The following is a 25,754-nucleotide window of genomic DNA, read 5'->3' as shown; positions in this document are numbered from 1 at the left end:
ACAACAAACCAGGACTTTGGATGGCTCTTCTTTTCTTCTTTTTAAGGCTGTCCATGAAACTTCAATATTAGATTGATATAAATGGATATAGTTCAAGTTCACAGTTAATCTGATGGCATGATTACCCCTTTCCCAAATCCATCACACACACTTCTGATTCATAGAACTTAGTTTTTGCAGCTTAGGCTGCAAAGGTTTCTGTGACTCACATATTCCAGGATTGAGGAGAAGGCTCCGTAAGCTACATGCTTGCTGTGCAAGCGTAAGGACCTAAGTGAGGACCTTCAGCATCCATGGAAAGTTGGGAACGATGGCGTCCATCTATAACTCCAGTACTGGAGTTGGGAGAGGGGAGGCAGGCAGAGCTAGGCAATGTAGGTTAGCAGTCTAGCCTAAATGCCAAGCTCCAGGCTTAGTGGGTGACTGTCTCAAAGTATAAAATGGAGAGTGATTGAGGAAAACACTTAATTTTTAATGTCTGTTTTCCACACATGCATACATGGGTGAGGGTACCACACATATGTGCATACACTCACACACACCTCTCATGCACAAGCACACATCCATCCATCAAGTACTTCTCCCATAAGGTACCTCATCCATGAAAGTAATGTACAACAAACCAAGAACACAGCCCATGCCAACTTAAGCATTTCCTCAGCCAGGCCGCATGACCGAGAGAGATCTGAAATATCACCCAAAACCCAGGCTACATGCTTTATTTATTTTCACCAGAAGCCGTCATGACTGGCTTCCTATATGTTCCACCCTTCTCTTGTCCTGAAGGATTTCTAGACTCTTTGAAGGCTCCCTTCCTCCTCGAGTACCATATGAACCAATCCAACCAGTTCCCACTTCAGCATCCTTGAAGGTTATTTTGTTCGCACTTCGAGAATGTGTTCAAGCACTAGAACTTTTGGCAGATCTGCCATCAGCAACAAAACACCACCAGCAACAAAAACAATGCCACCAGACCCAACACAAACTACAGAGTCTCTCATGACAGCTGACACTGGCTCAAAGGAGCATCAGACATCCAGTGTCTTCACAGGAACCACTTCCACTTGTGAGATCCCTGTCCATACAGTGACACTATTCATTCTAACTTTCAGGATGTGCACACTCTTACACAATCAAGGTGTATTGGGTGTGTCCATCCAAATTTGGGAATCAAAGATGCATGTATGAGCGCCAAAGGTGCATAGCTTGAAAGCATCTTGGGAACTTGAAGTGGTCCATATACCTAAAGCACCATGACCCGGGTATGCTAAACCTGCGGGCCCCATGTGGCCAAGGACAGCAATGAATGTGGCCCAGCAGAAAATCATGAGGTCACTTAAAATGTTATGAGAATTTTTTTTGGGGGGGTGATTTTCTTCTTGTTGCTCAATTGCATACTTCTTGAGTGTGAACCTGGTAGGTGACAAGGTGGCATTTTGATGTCAGAAGGTTGGGTCCACCTACTTTAGGACTTTTCGTTTAGAACAAACCTGGAGAAAAACGGTTTCTGCAAAAGATTGTCATGAACGCCCCAAGTCCTAGAAATAAACCAAGAAGGTTTCTTGCTTACCTCCTCCAGGGCCCATAAAGAATCCACCACAGGCTTGATCTTCTTCTGGTTGTACAGCCCTATGAGCTTCTCCACGACTCTCCGGATGAAGCCTGAGCGGCCCTGCTTGAAGAGCAGGTTGAGGAGTGAGAACCCTGCAATGACTTTGTTTTCTTCGTACAGCTTGATGGGGTTCACTTTCTCCACCTGCCACCACTGCAATTAGAGGAGAGTCTAGGTTAGGGAGTCTCAAGATGGGGCGACATCGGGACATTCACAGAAGCCAAGGATGAAACTGGGTGGATTCTAGTGGACCAGCAAGCAGTCTCGGTGTCTTTTAAGCATCTGTTTCTGGAACCACAGCCTGTTAGAGCAGAGAGGTTATGCTAGACAGCAAGCAATGCTATGAGAGGGTTTTAGCTTGGGGAGAAAGAGAGGGAGGAAGGGAGAGAGAGAGAGAGAGAGAGAGAGAGAGAGAGAGAGAGAGAGAGAGAGAGAGAGAGAGAGATGGCTGGGCACCCCTTATTCTAAAATCCCTCATTCTAAAATGCTTTAAAAGTCAAATATTTTTTTCGTGCTAACATGTGGTAACAAAGGGACACTAAAATTACTATCTATGCTGGGAATGTAGCTCCGTTGGGACAGTGTTTGCCTGGTCCATACAAAATTCTGGGTTCAAATTCTGGAACCACATGGAGAGAGCATTGGATGCTTATAATCCCAGAACTTTGGAGGTAGAGGCAGGAGGATCAGAAATCCCAGGTCATTTTCAGCCAAATAGTGAGTTTCAGAACAGACTCGGCTACCATAGAACCTGTCTTAATACATACAGACATGCAGATACAGACACACAGACTCACACACACACATACACAGACACATCATAAAATATATCTTATGCCTTACCTGTAAATATCCCAAGATCTGGAAAGAAGTCTCCCCTTCCCCCACCAATTCGAATTCTGAAGCTCTTTTCACCCCATTCATTTGGATTAGGTTCCTCTATTTGAGGCCACAGTTTGCTAAAGCAGTAAGTGTATGATCTGAATCATTGACTCTGTAGCAGATCCTAGTTGTGCACCTCACTCCCTGTTATTCTTTTTTTTTTTTTTTTTTTTTTTGGTTTTTTGAGACAGGGTTTCTCTGTGGCTTTGGAGCCTGTCCTGGAACTAGCTCTGTAGACCAGGCTGGTCTCGAACTCACAGAAATCCGCCTGCCTCTGCCTCCCGAGTGCTGGGATTAAAGGCGTGCGCCACCATCGCCCGGCCTCCCCGTTATTCTTTGCATGCCATCCTGCTCACCTGGCTTGACCGAGAGGATGCACTGCTGTCTTCCAGGAAGGTTCAAGGTAAGACATTTGGCTCTGTGAATGATTGTGGGAATGATGAAAGAGCCCCAACATAGGGAAGTTTACAGAATGACAGAGCATTGAGAACATGGTGGAGGTGACCATCACGAGTGCAAGAACACTTTTTTTTTTCCTAAAGAGGGCGAGTTGGGGAGGATAAGGACAAGACTCCCAGGCAGGGAGGGAGTGAGAAGGTTAAGTTAAGGAGAGAACACAGCCTGGAGTGATCAATCCAAGAGGATGGGACTATGTAAATGACTCTCCTGTGGGTTCGGCCTTTGATATGTGACAAGGATTTTATGGTCGAATGTACTGTTCTTCTTGAGCTGTCCTATCCCCAGCTCTGCTAGATGTGATTCAGCGAAGAATCCCATGTATGTGGCTGGGGGTGTAGCTCAGGTGTGGACTGTGTGACTAGCACGCATTAACTCCAGCGCCACATAAAGCCAGACGTGGCAGCACCTGCATAAGAGCTTTGTGTTTGTTTCCAAACTGTCTTCTCTTGTTCTCCTAGGATAAGTGTCCCAAAATGAAAGCTCTAGGTTTTTGAGCCCATGATTAAGCTTGATACCTGCACATCTGTAGGGCCTCAGTGAATGAATGTGTAATGCACGCCAGCGGATGCTACCGACAATGCACAGCTGTGACTAAATGCTCGCAACCTGACTTTGATCCTTGGAACCGACATGGTGAGGGCAGAGAACTGACTTCTACAAGTTGTCCTCTGACTTCTTCATGCATACCATGCCAGGTGCACACACACATACACACACACACACACACGCACACGCACAATATTAAACAAGTGTACTTAAAATCTTTTTGGAAATTTTCTAGGGTTGAGTGTCACATGTTAGATGTGTAACTAGGCAATTCACCTAACCCTGTGTTCTGTTTCCTTACCATACCTTGGGGAGGGGGAGGTTGTGGAAATAGATGTGCTCATATTAGATGTACGCCATTACAGCAGTGTGTATATACCCCATAATTCATAAGCACAAACAAATTTAATTGTCCTTTTATCCAAAAGCCGTGTTTCTCTCTCTCTCTCTCTCTCTCTCTCTCTCTCTCTCTCTCTCTCTCTCTCTCTCTTAAATTTACTGAGCTAGAGCTTGGAATTGGGAGTCAGGCTGCTCTCTAAATGTTAACTTCATCCGTAAGAATCATCCCTGTAATGGCCCAAGAGCGAATGGCAAGTCTGACAAAGCCTAAAGAATTCACTCTGCTGAAATCTTAAGATGGAACATAATTAAGAGAGCAGAGTGAGAACTCTCTATATGATTCTAAATGTGCCTTTCTTGATTGCATAGTATTATTATTTTCCTGGAGCTGAGCCAGCATAGCACTTCTCAGAAAACCTTCTCTTCAATTTACTTCTAACCAATCAGCCTGCGTGGACCTGGTCCTCTGGGCTTTTATTCACGACCTTCAGCTCCAGAGCATAATGGTACTCATTTGAGGAAGAGGAAACCGAGCCTCCATCCTGGCTGTGTTGTTATAAATACCTTCCCAGCACGGACACACTGTGATTATTTCATTAGCACTGTGTGTTGGGATTGGGCATTAAGGGTGAGAAAAGGGAAAACATTTCTTACGGTTGTATGTAATTTGGAACCAGCGTGATTCCTCAGAGCAGACTTTCAGCGTCACGCAAATTGTGTCCATAGCAACAAAACAGCTGTGAGTGGTACCCAGCCTGTCTTCAGGGACCGGCAGTAGGCTCTATCCTTGTTGCTATAGGCACTGAAGTTCAAAGGATTCTTGACCTACACTTTTATTAAAGCCCCATATGCAAACAATGCAGAAAAGAGTCCTTTAAATCCTGATCTCATGTTTAGAAGGAATACTGCTGTTTCCTGATTCACCAGATGTTTGAGGGTGTAAAGCTAACCATGTGGGAGCCAGGCAGGACGAAAAGCAGGCCTGCCCGCAGCTCCTACTACACATAGCCCTAAATCAGCTTGATTCTAACACATATCGATAGCTCTCTGTGGCACTATCCATCTGAGCGGGTGCAGCAAAGGACAGTGCTCTTCAGTAGTGGACAAAGTCATCATGTACACAGAAATTATTAAAGTTAGGAGTTTCTCATTCTATTCTCCAACACAGTAGGGATGGGGACACAGAAATCAACTGTGCCCTTAGAAACCTGGGCAGAAAATGACCAAAATCAAAGCCTGTCTACTGTAGGGAGCAATGATAGTGCAGTAGCTCTAGGCTCACTTTTGACAGATGCTTGAACCAATCTCTGCTAAGGTAAAAAGGAAGCTTTTCAAAATGTTACTGACACTGCTACCTTTCGAGTCCTTGTCCTGCCTGTGTGCAGTTAGCAGCAAATGGGTATGGGATTTATCAGGACTGCATGATGCAAATGGCAGACCAGCAACTGAGCAATTGAGCAATGTCTTTTGTTTGTTTTGGTTTTTGTTTTGCTTTTCCTGAGACAGAGTTTTGCTGTGTAGCCCTGGCTGTCCTGGAACTCACTCTGCAGGCTGGCCTCAAACTCACAGAAATCCATCTGCTTCTGCCTCCTGAGTGCTGGGATTAAAGGCGTGCACCACCACCGCCTGGTGACCAATGTTTTTAGGTGGAGCTCACACCATGCAAATGAATGTTAACCGGCAGTTAGTAGACAGGCATGGATACTCACTGACTTTGCGAAGCTAAAGAAACTCTTGGTCTCTCCAGTTACCATGTTGGATGAACCTGCAAATGAAAGATTCCCAAGTCAAATAATTGTTTATAAAAATCAAGGTATTTTCTTTTCGTTCTTCTTCTTCTTCTTCTTTTTTTTTTTTTTTTTTTTTTTTTTTTTTTTTTTNTTTGGAGCCTGTCCTGGAACTAGCTCTTGTAGACCAGGGTGGTCTCGAACTCACAGAGATCTGCCTGCCTCTGCCTCCCGAGTGCTGGGATTATAGGAGAGTGGGAGGTGTTTCATTTGTGCACAAGTGGCAAAAGTTTACAAACAACATGCTTCAGTCTTGGAAAAAGTAGAGGTGTTGGGGTTGGCTACAAAGTGGAACATTTGGCTAGTCATCAACTCTTAGTTTCATTGGAAAACCAGGCATGTAACAAAAGGTAATTGACTAGTCCAATGTTTTAATAATATGAAACATTGTGGCTCTGTTTATTGAAAACAAAGAGTGAACTTCTGTGGGAAGGCACTACATGGATCCAAATTTGACTTCCTAGCAAGTGAGGGGCTTAGGACTCTGACTTGGGCTGGGTACTAATGGGTAGGAGGGAAACTTAGATGGATACAAAAAATGAGATGCAGAAAAGATAGAGGAGAGAAGAAAGTTTCAGAAGTTTGGGGAATGTGGAACTATTTGTCAGCTCCAAAGGGGTACAAGCAGAGAGGTTAAAAAACAAAACAAAACCTAAAACTTTAGAGAAAAGCATATTGGAAACTATGCGTTGACAACTGGGCCAAGTGACACTCAGATGCCAGATGGAGGTGGAGTTGGGAAAGAGAAACGGAGATGTTCAATAAGAAATGACCCCTTTTCAGGGTTCCTAGTGGGGATGGGGTGGGAGGAAGAAACTCTTGACAATGTTGAGAGCATCCTGATGCACTGCCGCTCTCCACAGACTTTCCTGCATCTGATATTTGGAAGTGTAATTTTCCTTAGAGAACAGTCATCTACTTAAACAATTGCATATTTCAAAATTAACCGTTTGGTCTGGATAAACTATTTCCAATAAGTTAATCATCCCTTTATCATTGATGGGGTGATAAGTCCCAGGGATTGTAGTACCAGACTTGGACTACATAGTAACCAAGTGATCAATGTAATGACTTGGATAATTGCGAGATAATCAAGTTGAAATTCACCCAAATGACATCATGAAATTGAGGCAAAAATATAACTCCTGGCTAATGAGAAGGAGGGATGAGTAAATTGTCCATCTGCCTTCTGCTAGTCATATCTGATGTTCTTCTAATGCTATTGACCCTTGTAGGCTTTCCCATCAATAATATTAATCAATAATTTACTTCTTGGGAAATATGTGGTCAGGGTAGAAATGACCAGAAAATGTCAGTAAAGGAGTGTTGCTTGCCTGCTTAGTGAGCTCAATTCTTTTTTTTTAAAATAATGATCTGATGATAAGAAGATATTTATAACCCTCAAACATCTCTTTTCTAAAGAGCATTGATTTCGAATATACTCAGAATTAAGGCTTAATTTCTATTGCAAAGAACAGGGCACAGAGGTTTTAGGAATCTCAAACATCAGATATCCCATGGTCTGTTTTGGAAGATGGCCTCTGGCTCTCCATATACCCTTTGAGATTTGTAGAGAGCAATTTTTTCAATTAGTGTGGGTTTGTGTGTGTGTGTGTGTGTGTGTGTGTGTGTGTGTAGACAAGAAGGTCAGGCACGAAAGTTTCATTTTTACTGGAGAAAACTTGCTTCTAATTCTAACCTTCTTGTATACCCAAAAGCATAGTAGATGTGGCCAGGCATGGTGGCTCACACTTGTAATCCTATCACTGAAGAGGCTGAGGCAGTGGGATTATGAGTGCAAGGCTAGCCACAGTTACATAGTGAGACTGTGTTTCAAACAAAGCCAAACATTTCAATGTGACAGGGTAGGGGATAGGGAAGTAGGCAAATAAGTTAGTGTCACAATTTAGGACAATAATAGCAGCATGATAAAAGGACTAAAAAATCTAGACACTCCCAAGTTTTCCCATTACCCAGTATATTAAGCACAGGGGGGGGGGTGCTTTCTGTTGCTGTTGATCTTAGTCCATTGTGCATGCACTCACCATATAAAATGTAGGTCCCCAGAGGTTTGAGGAGGCTGAGCCCCTTGCCAGTGTTGTCCCCACACAGGCAGTCCAAAACAATGTCCACCCCTTCAGCAGAGATCCTGCGCAGAAGGAGACAAAGTAAAATGATATAAGTATCAGGAACCAAACTCTCCAGTCTTTCCTTTCTATGTCACATCTAACACCATCTGTTTAGTTACTGTCATCCCTGACTTATTACAGTTACCTTTGATACATCCTCTGCCAGCTGAACATAGCTCAAGTGAAATTTTTGTTGAATTCATCTAACCTAATACCTGGCACAGCCAAACAGTATGGTATACTATAGCATGAAAATGGTTTACTCCCATGTTCACATGGCTGCCTTGGCACTGTCCCCACCTCTAGCATCACAGGAGAATATTATAAAGCACATTGGTAGCCCAGGAAGAACTCTCAACATCTGAAATATAATGTCTATGGATGCTACCTGCTTAAAAAAAAAGTTCTGGACCAAACCACTGTGAGTTAGGCACTGTCTATACAAACATTTCACAAAGTTGGAGGCAGAAAAATACCTCTCCTCAGAACAAGTCTGGAGTAGAATAATGAAGAGGAACCTGGAGTAAGATTTCCTATCAAGATGCTCACTCAAATTCTCCAAGTCTCAGCTTTCACTCTCTCTTGCACTGTGGAGTGAATGCAGTTCTTTGTGGGAGAGAATGCAATGAGGAAACAAATAAGATTTTTGGCCCAGGCTTCCCACAGTCCTGTCAGTCAATCCCTCAGCCAACAATCGTTTTTAAAGGAATATGGCCAACATGTGGGGTGCTGTCCAAGGTGCTAAAAGAGTCAGAAAACCAATATTGTCCCCAAGTTAATGGAGCTGCTAGTCTGGTCTGGAGGTTACCTTATAGCTTTTTGTAGCCCTTCATTTAGGTGACCCCCAAAGTCCCCCACCCATACACACACCATACCTGCTTACGTTTTCCACCTTTAGGATTTCCCCTCTTTGTTTTCATATCATTTATATTCTGCTCTCCTTTCTCCTTTAGCTTAAAGGCTCCTTTAAAGGAGCTCAAATGGCTCCTTTCTATTTTGCTGGAGTCTCCAGATAGTCCAAGTTAAACACCCAATTTAAATATTGTTTGCTAGGGTTCATGTATAGAAGGACATGCATTCATATTTCTGTACCCGTGTTACCTCACTCAGTTTGTTTTATTTTCAGTTTCATCCATTTGCCTATTCATTTTATAATTACTTTTTCAAAATCCAGATAGAGATACACAAAAAAGAAAATTATGAACTAATCTTCCCAATGAACATGGCTACAAATTTCACAATCAACTACTTGTAAGCCAATCCAGGAACACATCAAAGACAGCATGCATGCATCATGACCAAGTTGGCTTTATCCCAGAAATGCAGGAATGGTTCAACACACACACACACACAAATAAATAAGTGTAACTCATCACAGAAATAACCCCAAGGATCATCTCAGTAGATGGAGAAAATGCCTTTGACAAAGTTCAACTTAAAATCTCTAGAGTCTAGGGATGGCAGAAACATATCTTAATGTAATAAAAGTGATCTACGACAAATCTATTGCTAATATCATACTAAATGGAGAAAAACTCAAAGCATTTTAATATTAGGACTAAGCCAGGGTGTATGCTGTTTCCATTCTATTTTAATATTGTGCTTGAAGATTTCACTAAAGCAATATGATATGAGAAAGAAGTAAAAGGGATGCAAATAAGAAAGGAAGAGGTCAAAGTATCCTTATTTGCAGATGATATGATTTTATACATAGGGAATTCCAAAGACTCTATCAAAATACTTTTAGACCTTATAAACACTTTCAGCAAAGTGACAGGGCACAAAGTCAATATCTAAAAATCAGTGGCCTTTCTATATGCTATTGACAAAAATGATGGAAAAGAAATTAGGGAAACAATTCCATTCAAAACAGCCTCCAAAATAACATGGAGCAAATGTAGTTAAATAAACGAAGGGCCTTGACAATGAAAAGCTTGAAATACTAAGGGGAGAAATGGAGAAGACATCAGAAGGTGGAGAGGCCATCTGTGCTCATGGATCAGAAATACCAATGTTATAAAAATCCTATCAAAAGTAACCCACAAATTCAGTGCAATCTTGATCAACCTCTCAATGCAATTTCTCACAGAAACTGAAAAAAAGTTTTAAAGTTTATATGGAAGTACAAAGACCCCTGAATAGCTGTAATAGCCCTTAGAACTGTGCTGGAGGTATTACTACACCTGGTTTCATATCATATCTCAGAACTGTATTAATAATAACAGCTGAGGACTAGCACAAACACAGACACACACATAGATCGTATATTCCCTAGTCCAGACATCAACTCAAGATATAGTCTTGAGGATGGGACTACTAGTAGCCATGAGAGTGGAGGTTGGATGACCGTAAACATTCTAGGAATATGATTTACTCGTGAGCATCACTATGCCCCAGGTTGAGGAATGTCAAGTCAATCCTATTTGTTTCTCATGACACTCTTGGGACTCCAGAGCCACCATTATTTTCATTTGATGAAGGAAGAAAATGGTGATATGACTACCTGAATAAGTTACCATGTTTTGGAAGTAATGGCTTACCAAAGTGCCTGTAGGTAACGTTCCCCCCTACCCCCCAAAAGACAAAACAAAAACAACAACAACAACAAAAAAAAACCTTCAAAACCTCTTGGTCCACCAAGCCAGACATGGATATGATTTGTTCCTTTGATCTTTCAGTTGTCTTAGTGAATGAGTATCCCTGTGCATTGCTCCTTTTGAAGGTAAAGGCATTTCTTCATGGACGAGTTTCAAAATTAAAGACTATCACCATTTCACCCTATCAATAGGATGAAACAAATGAATGCTATTACATGGAACCTACCCAAACCAAACTGGGCTTGGGTCTAGTGAAAATCTTCCAGCTCCAGAGCTAGAGATAGGACTCAACTGGTAGAACACTTGCCTGGTATGCACAAAGCCGTGGGTTTGATCCCTATCACCACATAAAATAGTTGTGGTGGGACACACCTTTAGTTCCAATAGCAGAGAGGTGGAGGCAGGAGGATCAGAAGTTCAAGGTCATGTAGCAAGTATGCATATAGTTATGGTTTACTTGAGACCCTTTTTACACTTACACTTACACACACACACACATCCAGAAGCATTTTTAGGATGGGCCTAGCTACTGTCATGCTCCTTGGCTGATCTTTTTAAAGACATCAGGACCATCAACAGCAAAGCCAGTCAGCTCTGAGAGACCCAAGGCCCCTCCTCATTTCCAGTGTCCCCATTTCTAAGGGTGGCATACTGTCTGTGTATACATAACTACGCAGCAGCACAGATGGGCTGAGGGCCAAGGATTTTTTTTTCTGTTGCTTTCACAAATCTCCATGAATTTAAGATACTATCAACCCCAGCCCAGGGGCCGACACAGCAGCAAGATATTTTAGCATTGCTCCCCATCTTCTCAGTGGTCACCCAGCTAGTGACTGCAAGTTGGGTCTACTCCCTGTAATCCTTGGGGTTTTCAGTCATGCTAAAGGATATCCCAACAGCTCCCAAGGCCACAACAGCTAAAGTAGAAGTATCTTTCCTCTTGTGTGTTTTACTGGCCACCAAGTCTATTTTTCTTTTCTATGTTTCACCTATATGCACAGGCTTGGGTGAAAGCCGGAGGTCAATCTGAGTATCATTCCTCAGACACAGTCCAGTTAGATTTTGAGAACTGGGGCTCCTCACTGGCCTGGTGCTTGCCAAACAGGCTCGGCTGCCTGGCTAACGAGCTCCATGAATTCCATTTCCATCTCTGCAACAGTAGGATTACAAGCATGTACCACCATGTCCAGCTTCTTAATGTGTGTCCTGGGGATCAAACTCAGACGTCCCTGTTCATTCAGACAAGCGCTTTATGGACTCGGCTAGCTCCTCAATGCCTCTTCTTTTCCTTTGATGCTGCCTGTTCCTGGGCCCCGAGTTCCACTTCCCACTTGTCCTGCCCGCGTGGCCAGTCTCATAGGCTCATCTCACATAATAGCTCTTAACTGCCTTGAATGTGCAAAGGAGCCTAGATTTTCAGCATAATCCAATTTTAACTCCATCTAAGGACTTCTGAGAGCTTCCTCTATGTGGCTGAGAAGTTCTGTTTAAGGTTTTTACATCTTTGAGTTGGAGAGATGGTTTGGCAGGTCAAGGTGCCAATCGTTAGCCTGACAGCCCGAGTTTCAGCCCAGAAAAGTCACGTGGTGAGAGGAAAGGACTGACTTCCTCCTTAAGTTGTCCTCTCACCTCCATATGAAGACCATGGCAATGCTCCTCCAATAATAGATAAATCAATAAATAAATACAAGTAATACATTTTTTTTCTACAAGGAACAATTGCATTAATTTATGAGTCTCAGTGTGATATTTTGGCACATGCACACAAATCAGAATGAACAAAGAAATCCAGGTAATTAGTATGCCCGTCATTTCAATTTGAGGTCGCCTAATTGGGAGCGGTTTGCTCACAGCTCCCGATGGGTGATATCCAGAGAGGTTTCCACACTGTCATGACTTGGGAGATGTGGCAGGTAGCTGCTAACTACATCTAATAAGTACCATTGCACTGGATGGCCTCTAACCACAAGACAGCTGAGATTGGCAAGCCCTGTTCTAACTTATTTCTGCCATCTCAGTATCTCATAGCCGCAGCCTTCAAGTTGAATAGCTTGGTTCCTTCATGGACCCGGGGTTAAGCCACCCCTCTTGCCTTAGGGAGAGTGAGCATAGATGGTAGACAGTTTAAACTTCGGAAGCAGGCCATGTGCAGTGAGTCCCAGAGCGTGTAGGTACGTAAACACTATTTAAACCTTCTGTACCTTGGCTTCTCTCTAAAGAAATATGGGCAGTGCCCACATCATCAAATTTGCAAAGGCCGGAACGTGAGTTCCCTTGTGTGCTCTGGACTTTCAGTCGGATATCACTTCTGTGTGTTCCCAAATGCCCCGACTGTCTCTGCTTGGTGCTGATGCAATGACTTATTACATTAACTGCGCCTAGTAGTTTGGACATTTCAGGACACAGGGTTATGTGCGCCTTGGTCACCCTTGTGTTTGCATAACATTTTTTTAGGCACCAATAAAAAAGTAATAAAACATGAATGCATGAGCATAAGGCCTTAAACAATACTGTGTATCATTTCCACCAAGTGTTTGGTTTTAAAGGCACCCGTAAGCAGCCTTATTGAGCTATAATTGATGGCTATAAATAGGATAGATATAAAATGTGTAGCGCCCACTTCAGTGAGTTGTGGCGGTCCACGCCAGTGAAACCAAATTCCACACCAGTGAAATTACTCCAGTTGATGGAGGCATTCTCCCAGCGCAAATGTTTCCTCCGGTCATCTTGTAAACCATAAAGAGTTGGGAAAAACTGAGCCCACATGGTTGGAGGATAAATCTGCACCTGTGTTTCAGTTTTCTCATCTGTGAAGGGGATGATTTTTGGTTTGTACAAGGTGCTTATGAAATGATCATCTAAGTGAGCAGAGGCTGACCAAGCATGGCTGTTCTTACCTTCCCTGCCTTGTCCCAGCTCCCCTGAGGTTTGTTCCAACATCCCCTCCTGATGAAGTACTCTGAACCCTCCAAGGGGACTGTGAGGCTGTGTTACCCTTCTCTTTGAATTTTTTCCTCTCTTCTTTATTTCTGAAGGCCTTTGAGTCATTTGCACATGATTCAAGGTTTCTAACTGTTTGGTCCATTTCCCACCCATTGCCATCTCCTTTTATAGACAGATATGAAACACAATGCAAAGACCAAGTCTATCTCAGAGCTGGTTTTTCTCCCCTTAGGCTCAGAAGATGGCTCAGTTGTTAAAGCTCATGTTTCACAAGCATAGGAAACTGAGCTAGGTTCCCCAGAACCCATACAAAAATGCTAAGTGTGGTGAGCAAGCTGGTAATTCCAGTATTTTTGAGACAGAGTCAGGAGGATGCCTGGACTCACTGGCTAGCCATGGTGAGCTCCAATGGGATAGACCCAGTTTCAAATATGGGTGTCAATATTCCTGAAGACTGACCTCTGAACTCTACAAGCATTTGCACACATGTGTGATCACACCTGAACATACAAAAGCATGTATATGCACACACACATACATATACAACACATGCATTACAAAAGAAATACTTTTTTCCTCTGATTTCTTTTCTGGCTTAGCATGAATTCCAAAGATACCCTCCAATTGGCTGGTCTGTATGATTTTTATTGCAGGAGATTTTGTTTTATTGTATATTTGTAGTTCATCGTACATAGCTTACTGTAACCATGCCTATAAGGAAAACACCAAAAAAAAAAAAAAAAGAAATGATTGCACAGTGCTTTATTGCATGTGTGTGACGGAGTGTTTTCTCTTCCACTTTACATGCCTATGCGCAGAGAATTTGAATCAAGTTGTGACCATAGTGCTGATGGAACTTGGCATTCTGCTTTCTTCCCTTAAATTCCACCACAGGCATCTTTTCTTTTTTGTGACACAGCCTTCATAATCATTGCTTTTAGGGGCTGCATAAGACACGCATGTGGTGCAGCAAACCTCCCTGCACCATTCGCCTTCTGTTGAAAGTGGAGGCTGGATCTGATTGCCGCTGTTACAGACAGCCCTATTATAAATCACTGTTGACATATGCTGAGCGCTGACAACAGTGCAGAAGCAGAGCTGGGCTCGGCAGCTTTGTGCCTTTGGCTTTGAGCTTGCTCCTGGACTATTTCCCGAGGACAAGATTTCTGGGCAGAGGCTTGATTTGCAGTCACAGTTCCACAGCCATTTCCCACATCCACTGGGTCTCTACTCAAAATGAGCTGTTGGACGCCACCTCTAAAGGCAGGTGGGAATGAGACAGGTCCATGACGCTCTTTCCTTCTACTTCCCTGAGAGCAGAAACCACTGATTCTGGCTCTGTGTGGGGCCAGGGTAGGGTAGGGCTGAGGAGATGGAACAGCTGTATGGGGGTGTGGGGCCTGCAGGAGGCCCCTGGCTAGGAGCTTCCATTTGTTGAGAACAGCTGTGGGGTCCTGACTTTCTGCTCTACGTGCTCTCCATAACCAGCCACACTGGTCTCCTTCCAGAACCCACGGTTTCCACAGCACCTTAGCGATGACGTTCCCCCAATCCAAAATGCTCCCCCCCCCACAACTTCTCATCCTTCAACTCTCAGCCAAAACTCTCACGCAGACCACTGTTGTGCCTGAATTCCCCACTAAAAACCTACATTTCCCCACCAGATTGTATATTTACAGCACACACAAATGTATTCTTCAAATAGTTTCCTCTCCCCTCGCCCTCCCCCCACCCCCGTCTCATCTCTTACAAGTAGACTCCAAACTCCGTAAGTACAGAACCTTTCTGATGGGTTGTTGCTGGCTCTTCTCCTCTGGCACAGATCCAATCTCATCTCAGTCCCCTAACATGTATTTGTTAAGCAGTAGGTAGATGAATGCCAACGTATCAGTTACGGAGGTTAAAGAAAAGATTATTGAAGATGTAATAGTCCTTCGTATTTCAGACCGTAGCTTGAGAAACTCAAGTTAAAAGTAGGTGAACTGAGCAAACAGACTTCTTTAAAATTACTCGTGATGTCTGCACCTCTGAGAGATGGGTGGATGCCTAATATTTAACTTTAGGTAAAAGTCACCTTTTATGTCCTACTGGAAATATTAAGACATCCTTACATCACATATACTGTGTGTGTGTGTATGTGCACACATGTGCACATGTAAGAGGCAGAGGTTGATACTGAATATCTTCTTTAATCACTCTACATCTTAATTTATAGACAAGGTCTTTCTATGTAGTCCTGGCTAGACTGGAACTCACAAAACCAATCTCTGCCTCCCAAGTTCTCACAGTAAAGGTGTGCACCACCTAACTTTACCTTAGTTTTTTGAGGCAGGATCTCTCACTAAGCCTTGAGCTATATTTGACTAGTCTGGTTGGCCATGGTGCCTCAAAAATCTTCCTGTCTCTACCCCCTGGTGTTGGGATTCCACATATGTGCTACTGTTCCTATTTTCCTGGGTTCTGGGGACTGAATTCAGGTCCTATGCTAGCATAGCAAGTACTTTAATGAATGAGCCCCAGCCCAAGAAAATTTTAAAAATATTCCCATCAGAAAAACTTCCTTTCTTAAAAAATGCCTCACTTGATAAAATCCAAATCTGGTCCAAATTTCTGCTTGAATAAACAACTTTGTCCCTTTTCATCTTAATTTGTGACTTGGAAAAAAAAATGTTCCTTTGTCATGGCACTGGCTGGGTGGCTAATTCCACTTAGGCTTTATAATCTAGTGTACGAGTATAAAAAGAGAAAAATAGCGGCTCCTAGACACCACTGACTTCCTGAGGAGCTCTCAGTTGAAAACATGAAACTGATTCACCCCGGGGCAGCAGCCAAGGGAAGTGCACACACCGTCCACGGCGGTGTTTCTGTCTGGGCTCTCCATGAGATTTCCCTGTGAGGACACACAGGTAAACTGTAGTTAGATTATATAATCAGACATCCCTGTTGGAGCTTCATTAATATTTTCCTGACCCTTGAGCCTTTGAACTCACTTCCTTGGTATGTAGGCAACTATCCCTATCTCGAAAACACGCTTTTCCAGGTTCTCTTCTTTCTATGGCTTACGCTCTACTCTTTAGAAGTCACCTTCTCTACACTGAACACATGGATTCACAAGCCAGGGAAGCAGGTATGAACTGAGGCTCTGCTGCTCACCATTCCACGAAGGCCGGGTCTACCTGCTTATATAACTAGGTAAAGGCTTTCAGTCTGCTCTCAGTGAAGTGTGGCCAGGGACCCAGAACAGTAGCATCGAATCTGGGCAGGATACGTATATTCATCTCAGGACTGATCAATGGAAACCTCAAATGCATAGCCTATTACTAGTTTCCCATTTTCTACCTAGAACCAAAGGAACAGAAGACTTGGGATGATGATGGAATCTTAATACAAAGAGCCTGGGTACCAGAATCTCTTTACAGAGGAACATTTACTTTGAGCTTTTTACGCGAATGAATGAGATTTAGACTTGCACGTGTCAGGACAGCGTAGTGGCAGATAGTATAACTTAACACATCAGTTCTGCAAGTTTAAAGACTGCCTCCTTCCTTGAGGATAATAATAGGGAGGCTGAGAGTATTTGATGAGCTAAACACACATGTGAAGCACCAACCACAGAGCGAGTACTAAGCCTCCAATCTGTGTCTACTATCATCATTATCGCTGGTCATTCTCTAAAGATTTACTCGTATTTTGTGTATATGAGTGCTTTGTTCGAATGTATGTATGTGTAGCACACGAGTGCAGTGCCTGAGGAAGGAAGAAGAGGGCATCAGATCCCTGAAAGAGTTACAGACAGTTGTGAGTTTCCATGAGGGGCTGGAAACTAACAGAAAAGCCATTTTCTGCAAGAGCAGTCAATGGCCCCCATCTCCCTCTTCCTAGCCCCACAGTTAGCCATCTTGTAAATGAATACTCATGATCCTCAAACAAAGAGCAGGGGCCAGCCGGGTGATCTGCAGAGCCGCCCCTTACCTTTTGACTTCTTGCACGTAGTCTGCATTTCTGTCGAAGAGGTGGGTCACAGAATCCTTGATGGCCTCGTGCTTGAAAGTAGAAGCTGTCCCGAAGACGGTCACATTGGGGACAGTAGAGCATAGCTGGGCCACAGCTTGACCCTGGAAATGACACACACACAACGTTAATCACAGCAATCACATGACACATGAATCCCACCATTCTGAGAGAGGTGTTGCGTAACATGCGCCAAGGACATAGCACACATTATGACACTTATCGGCACTTAATAAATCTTAACTAGCTAACAGTCAGTATCGCTGGGCAGAAGGCAGAAATTTGCAACGTTGACAGAGCTGACATTTTTGAGTTTCAGTTCATGTTCAGGCATTTCACAGCATTATCTCCTGAAGGACAAAACCTGCCTTGGCTGATAACCACTTGTGTGGGGGTAAAGTCAACAGGAGCCAGATAGCCCCAGCACTAAACTTAACTACTATTTAACCATGCTGAGCTGCATCTCAGCAGCAATACTATCTACTCCACAGGAATCTTGGAGGATGTCTTATTTGACTCTCAGAAGTAGATTTTGAGCAAACACTACAATATAAAGGTTTTATTTGTAAGATAATCGTATATACTAACAGGGTTACTACCCCAAAGGGTGTCAGCAAGATGGCACATCCTTCAAGTGCAAGACTTGCAAGACCGAGGACTTGAGTTTGATCCCAAGAATTCACATTCAGGAAAAAGGAGGAGAAAAGAAAGAAAAGCAAAAAGCAGGGGCATGGCAGAGCATGCTTGCAACCTCAGTGCTGGGGAGGTGGGAACAGGAGGATTCTGGGGCTTGATGGATAGACATCCAGGCTATCCAACTGAACTTGTTTCAGGCCAATGAGAGACCCTTTCTCAAAAGGAATGAGGATGGTAAACTGAGGAACAGCATGTGAGATTGTCCTCAGGAATCCCCGCAAAGAACAAATGTGTACACGCACCTGTATACACATATGAGCATGAACATGCACCTATCCCCCTTACACACAAAAAGACCCAGAGGAGAAACCAGATGTTTTAACCCAGTGGTTCAGTTCAACAACATGTGGCACTTCAGTGGAAAAATAAACCCAAAAAAAGAGCTGACCGCTTATGTGTTACCAAATTCGTATCGACCATGGACATCCAGAACTCAGCCTCTTTGATATCTCATGATCAAGAGCCTACCCAACTACCTTCCACCTAGTCCTGGTGGAGGACTGCTTCTGTAGGAGTATCTCTGACACATTCGGGGTGTCCTCATGAGTCAAGTGTGTTTCATGGCTAGACCGAAGCCCACAGCCAGCAAGCTTCAGCATGTTGTGTAGAGCAGATATGCGTGGCTGACTGACAGCATCCCATAGGGAAGGGCTACATGAGGTATTATAGCAGACTGAGGACCTGGGGAAAAATGTGATTCTGACTAGATACTCAATCTTCATCATCTCTCCCCCATGGGGGCTTATTATATCCAGGGCTAAAGAGGTCCAGTCAAATATAGAAAAGGTCAGCATGTGGTTTAAATGGTAAATGGTCTAGGAGGGGATTTCAGATGCAGTTAAGAGGGGGGTGATTTGTATCTCCTGCACCGACATGGTCAATGTTTAAGACATCGAACAAAATTATGTGAGCATGTGCATCTCAAAACTTTCCAGTAAAACCCAATTTGCTGGTAATTAAGATGCATTAGAAGAAACGGCCCTCGCTCTCAGGGCTCTCGTTTCCCATCTTAAGGAGGGCGGTTTTGCTCCCCGTCATCTGTCACAGTCACTTTTGCTTATCATCTTATATCATCTTACTTCACGTCTTCGTGTCGGTGGATAATTCAAGTTGGCGGGTCGGTTTATGGAAATGTAATCTTATCGCCAATCCCAATTAAAGGCAAGATGGAGAGATCCCTAGAATGTCAGCGCTGGAAGATCACCCCATGTCTCCTCCCCGAACACTGTCTTATAGATGAGGTAAAGGGCCACAGGATCTAGGCCGCTCAGCTTTTTCAGAGGCGTAGCTGGGACTCAAACCAAGGACTCCTGACGCCTGTTATTTCCACTTTCCGTTATTCTATTCTGTCAACTTATTTTGACATTTTAAGTTAAGCAGTTTTAACTTGCTGCCTAAACTAGATATGACATGTTCTCTGGGAGATCAGCATTTCAGAAACTCCACATAAACCTTAGACTCTACACAGGGTACAGTTCTCTATGTTAAGTATAGTTTTGGTATTTATTTAATGTTTTGTCCCAGATTTCCTAGGACAAAGAGGGATTTGTCTTCCAAATGAGCATTGATATCATCACCCAATGCAACCACTCCTTTAAATTTATTGGTTACATCTCTGGAGGAATATGGCTTGAGGAGACCTCAGCAGTGACAGAGGAAGTTAGAATTAACGTTAACATCTCTGTAGCCCCTTCTTCCGTCTTTGGGCAAATTTCCATTGTCTTCCCTCTACCAGTTTCTTGAGTACAAATTTCCCCCTCTTTTGAGGATGCCCACCATCTTAGGTTAGGGACTATTTGCAAGGGTCTCCCTTTAGTTTGATTGCCGCTTCTGTAAAAATACCGCTACAATTTGAATTTGAAGATCTTCTAAAGACGTGTTCAAGGCTTTTCCCCTGGTCTACAGCACGGTTGAGAGGTGGGAACACCTTGGGGTGGGGCTTACTGGGGGGTTTTCGTGTTATTGTCACTAGTAGTGGCCTTTGAAGGTGATGTTGGCACATTGGACTTTCATCTCTCTCTTTTATTTCCTGACTGATATGGTCTGAATAGCTTTGTTCTACAATGTGCTCCCACCATGATGTTGTAGCTTAACACAGACCTAAGATGGTAGAATCATTACAACATTAGGGGACTATGGTTGCACATGAGGCCTGTTGACTGAAATTAACATACAGGCATGACTCTAAATTACATCATGTAACAGGAGTATTATATAAGGAACAATATATGCAGATGACATATATTGTATGGTACTATATAATTTGAATAATGTATAATTATATTGATATTAAATATATTTGTACAGTTAGTGTTGTACACATAAGTAATACCCATATAATTAATGTATAATATAGAAGATTTAGGGGCTGGAGAGATGGCTCAGCAGTTAAGAGTGTGTACTGATTTTCTCTTCTTGACTCCTCAGGCACCCTCATGCACATGCATAAGACAGACTGACTTAAGATCGGTTTTAAAACCTTACAGAAGAACACTCAATGAACAACAGATAGTTAGGATTCTTTTAATAATATCTGTATACTATGTAAGTAGGATGTATAATATCATTATGGTATAATATTATAATATATAGTATGTAAGTAACAAAGCTTAGAAAGCTCAAATTCAACTGTTTGCAGCCTTTTAGCATCCCATCAACTCACTGAGATGGCGAATGACCCTGTAAGATCTCAATGATCTTTTTTTTAAAAAAAGTAAATACCGTTCTGTGTTGTGTATTTAAGCATTCTACCTCACAGTTATAGGAAATCTGCTTTCTCTCACTCCCCAGGTAATGTGAAATCAGTAGCTCATTCATTCTTCCTTTCTCCAACCAGTCAAGGAATTGCAGGAACTCAATAAACATTTGTGGGAGATGGAATGACTTCCCAATAAAAAGGATTTTGCAATTTACCTGCAAACCCACAGCATAAAATGAGCAAGACAATCCATGCCCCTGGCAACAGTGTTATAGAGATATGTGCATGCATGCCTGTTTTAATTGACTCTTCTTCCCTCCCGGGCACGCCAGCATTCTGTTCCAAGCACCCCTGCCCTTCTTACAGCTAACAATGCAGCAGTAATGGCAGCTGTGCTCCCTTTTGTCCCTCCATGCGCCAGGCACTAAAGGCTTTGTTAAATCCTTAAACCACTCAAAAGCAATTTTTGTTTCCCATTTAAGCCTCAAAATGGGCATTCAGAGAGGAACTGGAAATGGACCAAAGTCAGGGGGCCTATGAATGATAAAGCTGCCTGTCTGGAATCTACGGTTACCCACGCTACTGTTAGTCTTTCCTCCTGTCCAGCTGACCATGCAGGCTGCTGACCCAGGACCTAACATTTTAGCAGTTCAGTCTTTAGGCACCACAATATGAAACTGTCTTCTAGAGATATGTTTGACTCCATAACCCTGTACCCCCAGAGGTGTGGGTCTGGGCAACTCAAGTGAGGATAGCCTTCGCTTGCCTGTATGAAGCAGGTGTCTTTGTGCCGTCTATAGCCTGCCCAGCTGTACACAACAGTCCTATTAACCCATCCTTATAGGCAACACATCAAGACTTGTGTCTCTGGTCAGCAATACTCTCCAGGTAGTGCAGGTTGCACAGAGCCACGGGAAGACCCATTGCTCACAGACTGCCTCTTTGCTTGAAGTTGGACTCTTAGTAACCATGTTGCTAGAATCTTGGCCAGGGGACAGGCAGCCCACCAGATGGCAAAGCCCCCTTACAGGATTCTAAATCACAGAGAGTCAGAACCCTTCCAGGCTGGCCGTCTTCCAAATGATGCACCTGGACAGATTTCCGGGACGGCTGTATTTGCATAGTAGGGATGCCAGGTTCCTGTTTGCAGCCAAATGGCAATTTGTACCCAGTTTGGAGCTGTGGTTTTTAATGAATGCATCTCTTTCACTCCAAACCAAATTGAATTACAGTCCGGCAAGGTAATCAAGTACACTGTATAATTTATTCTTGAAATAGGAAAAGTGGAAAACGCTGTCGTTAATTTTCTTTGGTCAATAGATAGAAACTAGAAGTGTCCTGGCAAATTGGGCCATCCTTTTATTCTGATATTGAGTGAAGAGAAAGAACTTACAGGTTGGCCAGGAGGAAAGAGCCTCTGTGAGACTCTGATCTTTGGATCTAAAGCACTTTCCTTGAGGGATGCGACCTGGTTACTCTGAACAGATGGCTGTATACATGCAGTGGGTAACTGAATGTAACCCACCAGGCAACCACACAAACAAACCAGACACAGAAGTGAGGTGTAGAACCTTGTGAGGAAACACAAGCTTGCCTCTCTTACTTTAGGCTGCAGCCTACACAGCACCTCCTCCTTAAACACAGGGATTTGTGAGCCACCTTGCCGTAGTGCCTGGCAGAGATCAGATGCTCCTCCTTGGGGTTTTACAGCTCAGCAACCTGCCTTCTGCCCTACTTCAAATGCCTGCGCTTGCTGAAGGTGTCTCATTCACCAGAGTGGTTGACTCCAGCTGGAGCCCAGCGCCGGTTTCAACACTTTCCAATGAGGTGCCGCATTTCATTTGAAAGCTCCTGCCCTGGCCGTGAACTTCTCCAACTCAGACTGTTGCTGTCCCTGCCAGCCCTCACAGATCAGTCACGGGGACTCTTCGCTGTGACTTCAAATCCTGAGACAGAGGTTCCGAGTGGGGCAGGTCAGGCCCTGTCACTGCTGGAGGTAACATCTGAGGCTCCCAGATCAGACTAGCTCACCAGTTAGTCCTGGAGGGAACTGAGGTGCCATAGATCAATTTCCAGATAAGGCTCCCCACTGGGGCTCAGACCTAGTCACTTCATCTTCCTGTGCCTTCATCTTCAGACTGGCTCTTTTTGCAGGCCAGCAAGTGTGCCCGAAGCTCTTTGTCCTGCTGTTTCATTTTTTTTCTTTTTATTTTATTTTATTTTTTTTTAATTTTTTTTCCTGCTGTTTCATTTTAAGGAGAAACTTTCAAAGTTAACTGGAATTCTTTGTGGAGACACCATGAGCAAAATTAGTATTGTTCCTTAGTAGACATTCTTAGTATTGTTTACTAAACCATCTCCCTTACTTAAGCAATGGCACCCTTCCTTTATTTTTTGTTATAACTGTAATTTTGCTACTGTTATGAATTGTCATGTAAATATTTGTGCTTTTTGGTGGTCTTAAGCGACTCCCGTGAAAGGGTGTTTGACCCTCAAAAGTGTCACAACCTACAGGTCAAGAACCACTGATCTGAGTCCCAGCATAGAAGTTATTCATAAAACTTGGAGCAGATAAATGAATAACTCAATCAATGACAGTCTTTCATTTTTTTCCTTCTTTACCATCTCTGTATAGCAACGTTGTTCTTTGTCTTCTCAGTGTCTCACAGACTTTATGTGTCTATGTTTTACTCAGTAAACATTTACATGCCTGACACATGCCAGTGGGTCATGCACTAGGTGTCGACTTTCTGCCCCAGGAACACTAAATAGCTTGTTCTGGGGACAGAGTACCTCCAGGAATACTCCATTATATTTACCAGCCTGGGTGGCAAATCGCATAAACAGCCAGAGCCCATGTGTGTGATTATGATGCCCTTCTTAAGGCAGCTGTAGGTGGGAAGGTGATCGTCCTCCATAAGGCTCAACAATTGCCTGGCACCAGTCAATATTCGTATGAAAGAATATCCTATCCTATCTTTCCAAGAAGATTTTGGATCAAGTACTTGGGCTTGTCTACCACCCTGGACCCCAAGACGGGATAATATGGAGAGTGGAGAACACAGCTGGAGGATGTGAACCTTGAAAAAGCTCTTGGGTCATCCAGTCCAATCTCCTGCCTATTTAGGAAGAGCCTCCTGACTCAGCATCCTCCTCTGACAGTTCCAAGATGGAAACAAATCAAACAAGATGGGAAACTAATGGCCTCCCATATTAGCCCATTCTTTTTTGAGATGACTCTACTATCTCTGAAGTCTTATTTGTGGTGTTTTATAGACAGCCTCGCTGCACGGCACACAAAGCCATAGGCTTGCTCATGCTGTACCTTCACTGTTACTGTTTTGTTTTGCTGCCTACATCAATCCTGTATCCTGGGTCAGAGCCAGTTTATCCCCATCACCTCTTTCCATGGTCAGTAAATAATGACCTGGAAGGTGATACTTCTCCTGGATGCAGCACAGTGGAGTACCAGAGTTCTAGATATTTTTGTGTTCATAACGACCTTATTTGAGTAATAGAATTTGTGGTACACAGATGAATCAGAAAGATCAGAGCGACACTAAACATGTAGAAGGGAGAGTGTCATTTGCATAGCACAACTCCATGTCTCTATAAAGACACCAAAAGTTGTGTGACTGCTTCCTGGGTGCTGTCATCAATATTAGAACTGCTTATTGGCCAGGCTAGGCCTTTTACAGAGGTGCATGACATATTCCAGAAGATAGACCTCACTTAGGTAACCAACAGCTTCCATAGGTTTCTCTTTTACTTGTAGCATAATGGTTCACACGAAAACTTGCATTTTCAAACCAAACCATGTCTGTTCTCTGATGGACATGCAGAACAATGCATCCAGATGCATGAAGTCATGTGGCATTAGGGACTTGGGATGTAGTTCATGGTCAAGGGCTTGCCCAGCAGATGCAAGGCCCAGGGTTTGATCTCCAGCACCCCCAATAAACACACAGATTTAGGAGTTCACTACTGACATAGCATGAGGGCAACACAACACAATGACCAATGATCAGAAGCACCAAGCTACCTAGGGAGGGGTAATGAGATTCTCATTGGTCCCACTGTCTCCTAACATACACTCATTGCTTTAAACTCTAAATATTCATAGGTTACAATCAATGAAAGAACTAAATACATATTACTTTAAGTCTCTGTTTCTGATATGACCTTCATTCTTAAAAAGCAAATAGTATAACAGGAAGCCATGGATCCCCAGAACAGGAGAAGCTCTGAGCAAATAAGTGATTTTTCCTGCTATGTATTAACATGGAAGAGTGGAAGGCACCATAGTGCTATGTTTGGGATCTACACTGGGCTCCCCTGAGCTCTTTGCAGGAAAGTGTCATTACAAAAGCAACACATATTTGTTGCCTTTGTAAAGAACTACATTCCCAAACACCAAAGGCTATAAAAACCCATCAGCTACATTACCATTTGTCAGAGATAAAAACATTCTGCCCCTTTGGCTTGTTTCATTCTTGTTTTCTGATAATGTGTTTGCTTACCCACAGAATTGCAACCCGATGAACACCACTGTGCACCTCCATGTATTTTTTTGTTTATTTCAAAGCCTATGTTATAGTTTGGTGGATCATAAACAAATGTTAACACCATCATTTTAATAGCTGCAGGATTATTCTATTGTATGACTAAACTATAATTTTTTGAATAAATCCATGTATTACCAGGAATTATGTGTACTATTTTGAACCATAGTTCAAAATATCTTTGTGAAGAGATCTCTGTTTCCTATAGAAGGTAGCTTTTATCAATGACATACAATTTGTGTCCAGTATATTACTTGACAGACTGTAAGTGCCGATGTTTGAGTCAACAGTAGTTGTCTGTGGATTTTTATCCCTTCCCCCTCCTCCCCTTGTGTGTAAGTGTGTGTGTGTGTGTGTGTGTGAGAGAGAGAGAGAGAGAGAGAGAGAGAGAGAGAGAGAGAGAGAGAGAGATGGGCAAGCATGCCCTTGGATCCGTATATAGAGAGGCTTAAGGTTGATGTTTAGAATCATCCTCAATTGCTCTTCCACCATA

General features: G+C 43.1%; 1 protein-coding gene across 1 annotated transcript in view; it reads right to left on the bottom strand.

The window, feature by feature from the left end:
* The window catches only part of Vat1l (vesicle amine transport 1 like), a 153,562-nt gene that overhangs the window by 73,033 nt on the left and 54,775 nt on the right, over positions 1-25,754 (bottom strand). The window contains exons 4-7 of the mRNA XM_050143850.1: positions 17,267-17,409; positions 7,671-7,774; positions 5,548-5,603; positions 1,571-1,765 (exon numbers count right to left, since the gene is read on the bottom strand). Coding sequence (XP_049999807.1) covers positions 1,571-1,765; positions 5,548-5,603; positions 7,671-7,774; positions 17,267-17,409 — 498 coding nt within the window. The remainder of the gene's footprint in view (positions 1-1,570; positions 1,766-5,547; positions 5,604-7,670; positions 7,775-17,266; positions 17,410-25,754) is intronic.

This window comes from Alexandromys fortis, unplaced genomic scaffold (assembly GCF_014885135.2).
Source record: "Alexandromys fortis isolate MF-2015 unplaced genomic scaffold, M_Fortis_MF-2015_v1.1 scaffold_1, whole genome shotgun sequence".
Classification (NCBI taxonomy): domain Eukaryota; kingdom Metazoa; phylum Chordata; class Mammalia; order Rodentia; family Cricetidae; genus Alexandromys; species Alexandromys fortis.
This window is presented reverse-complemented; position numbering and strand designations above follow the sequence as displayed.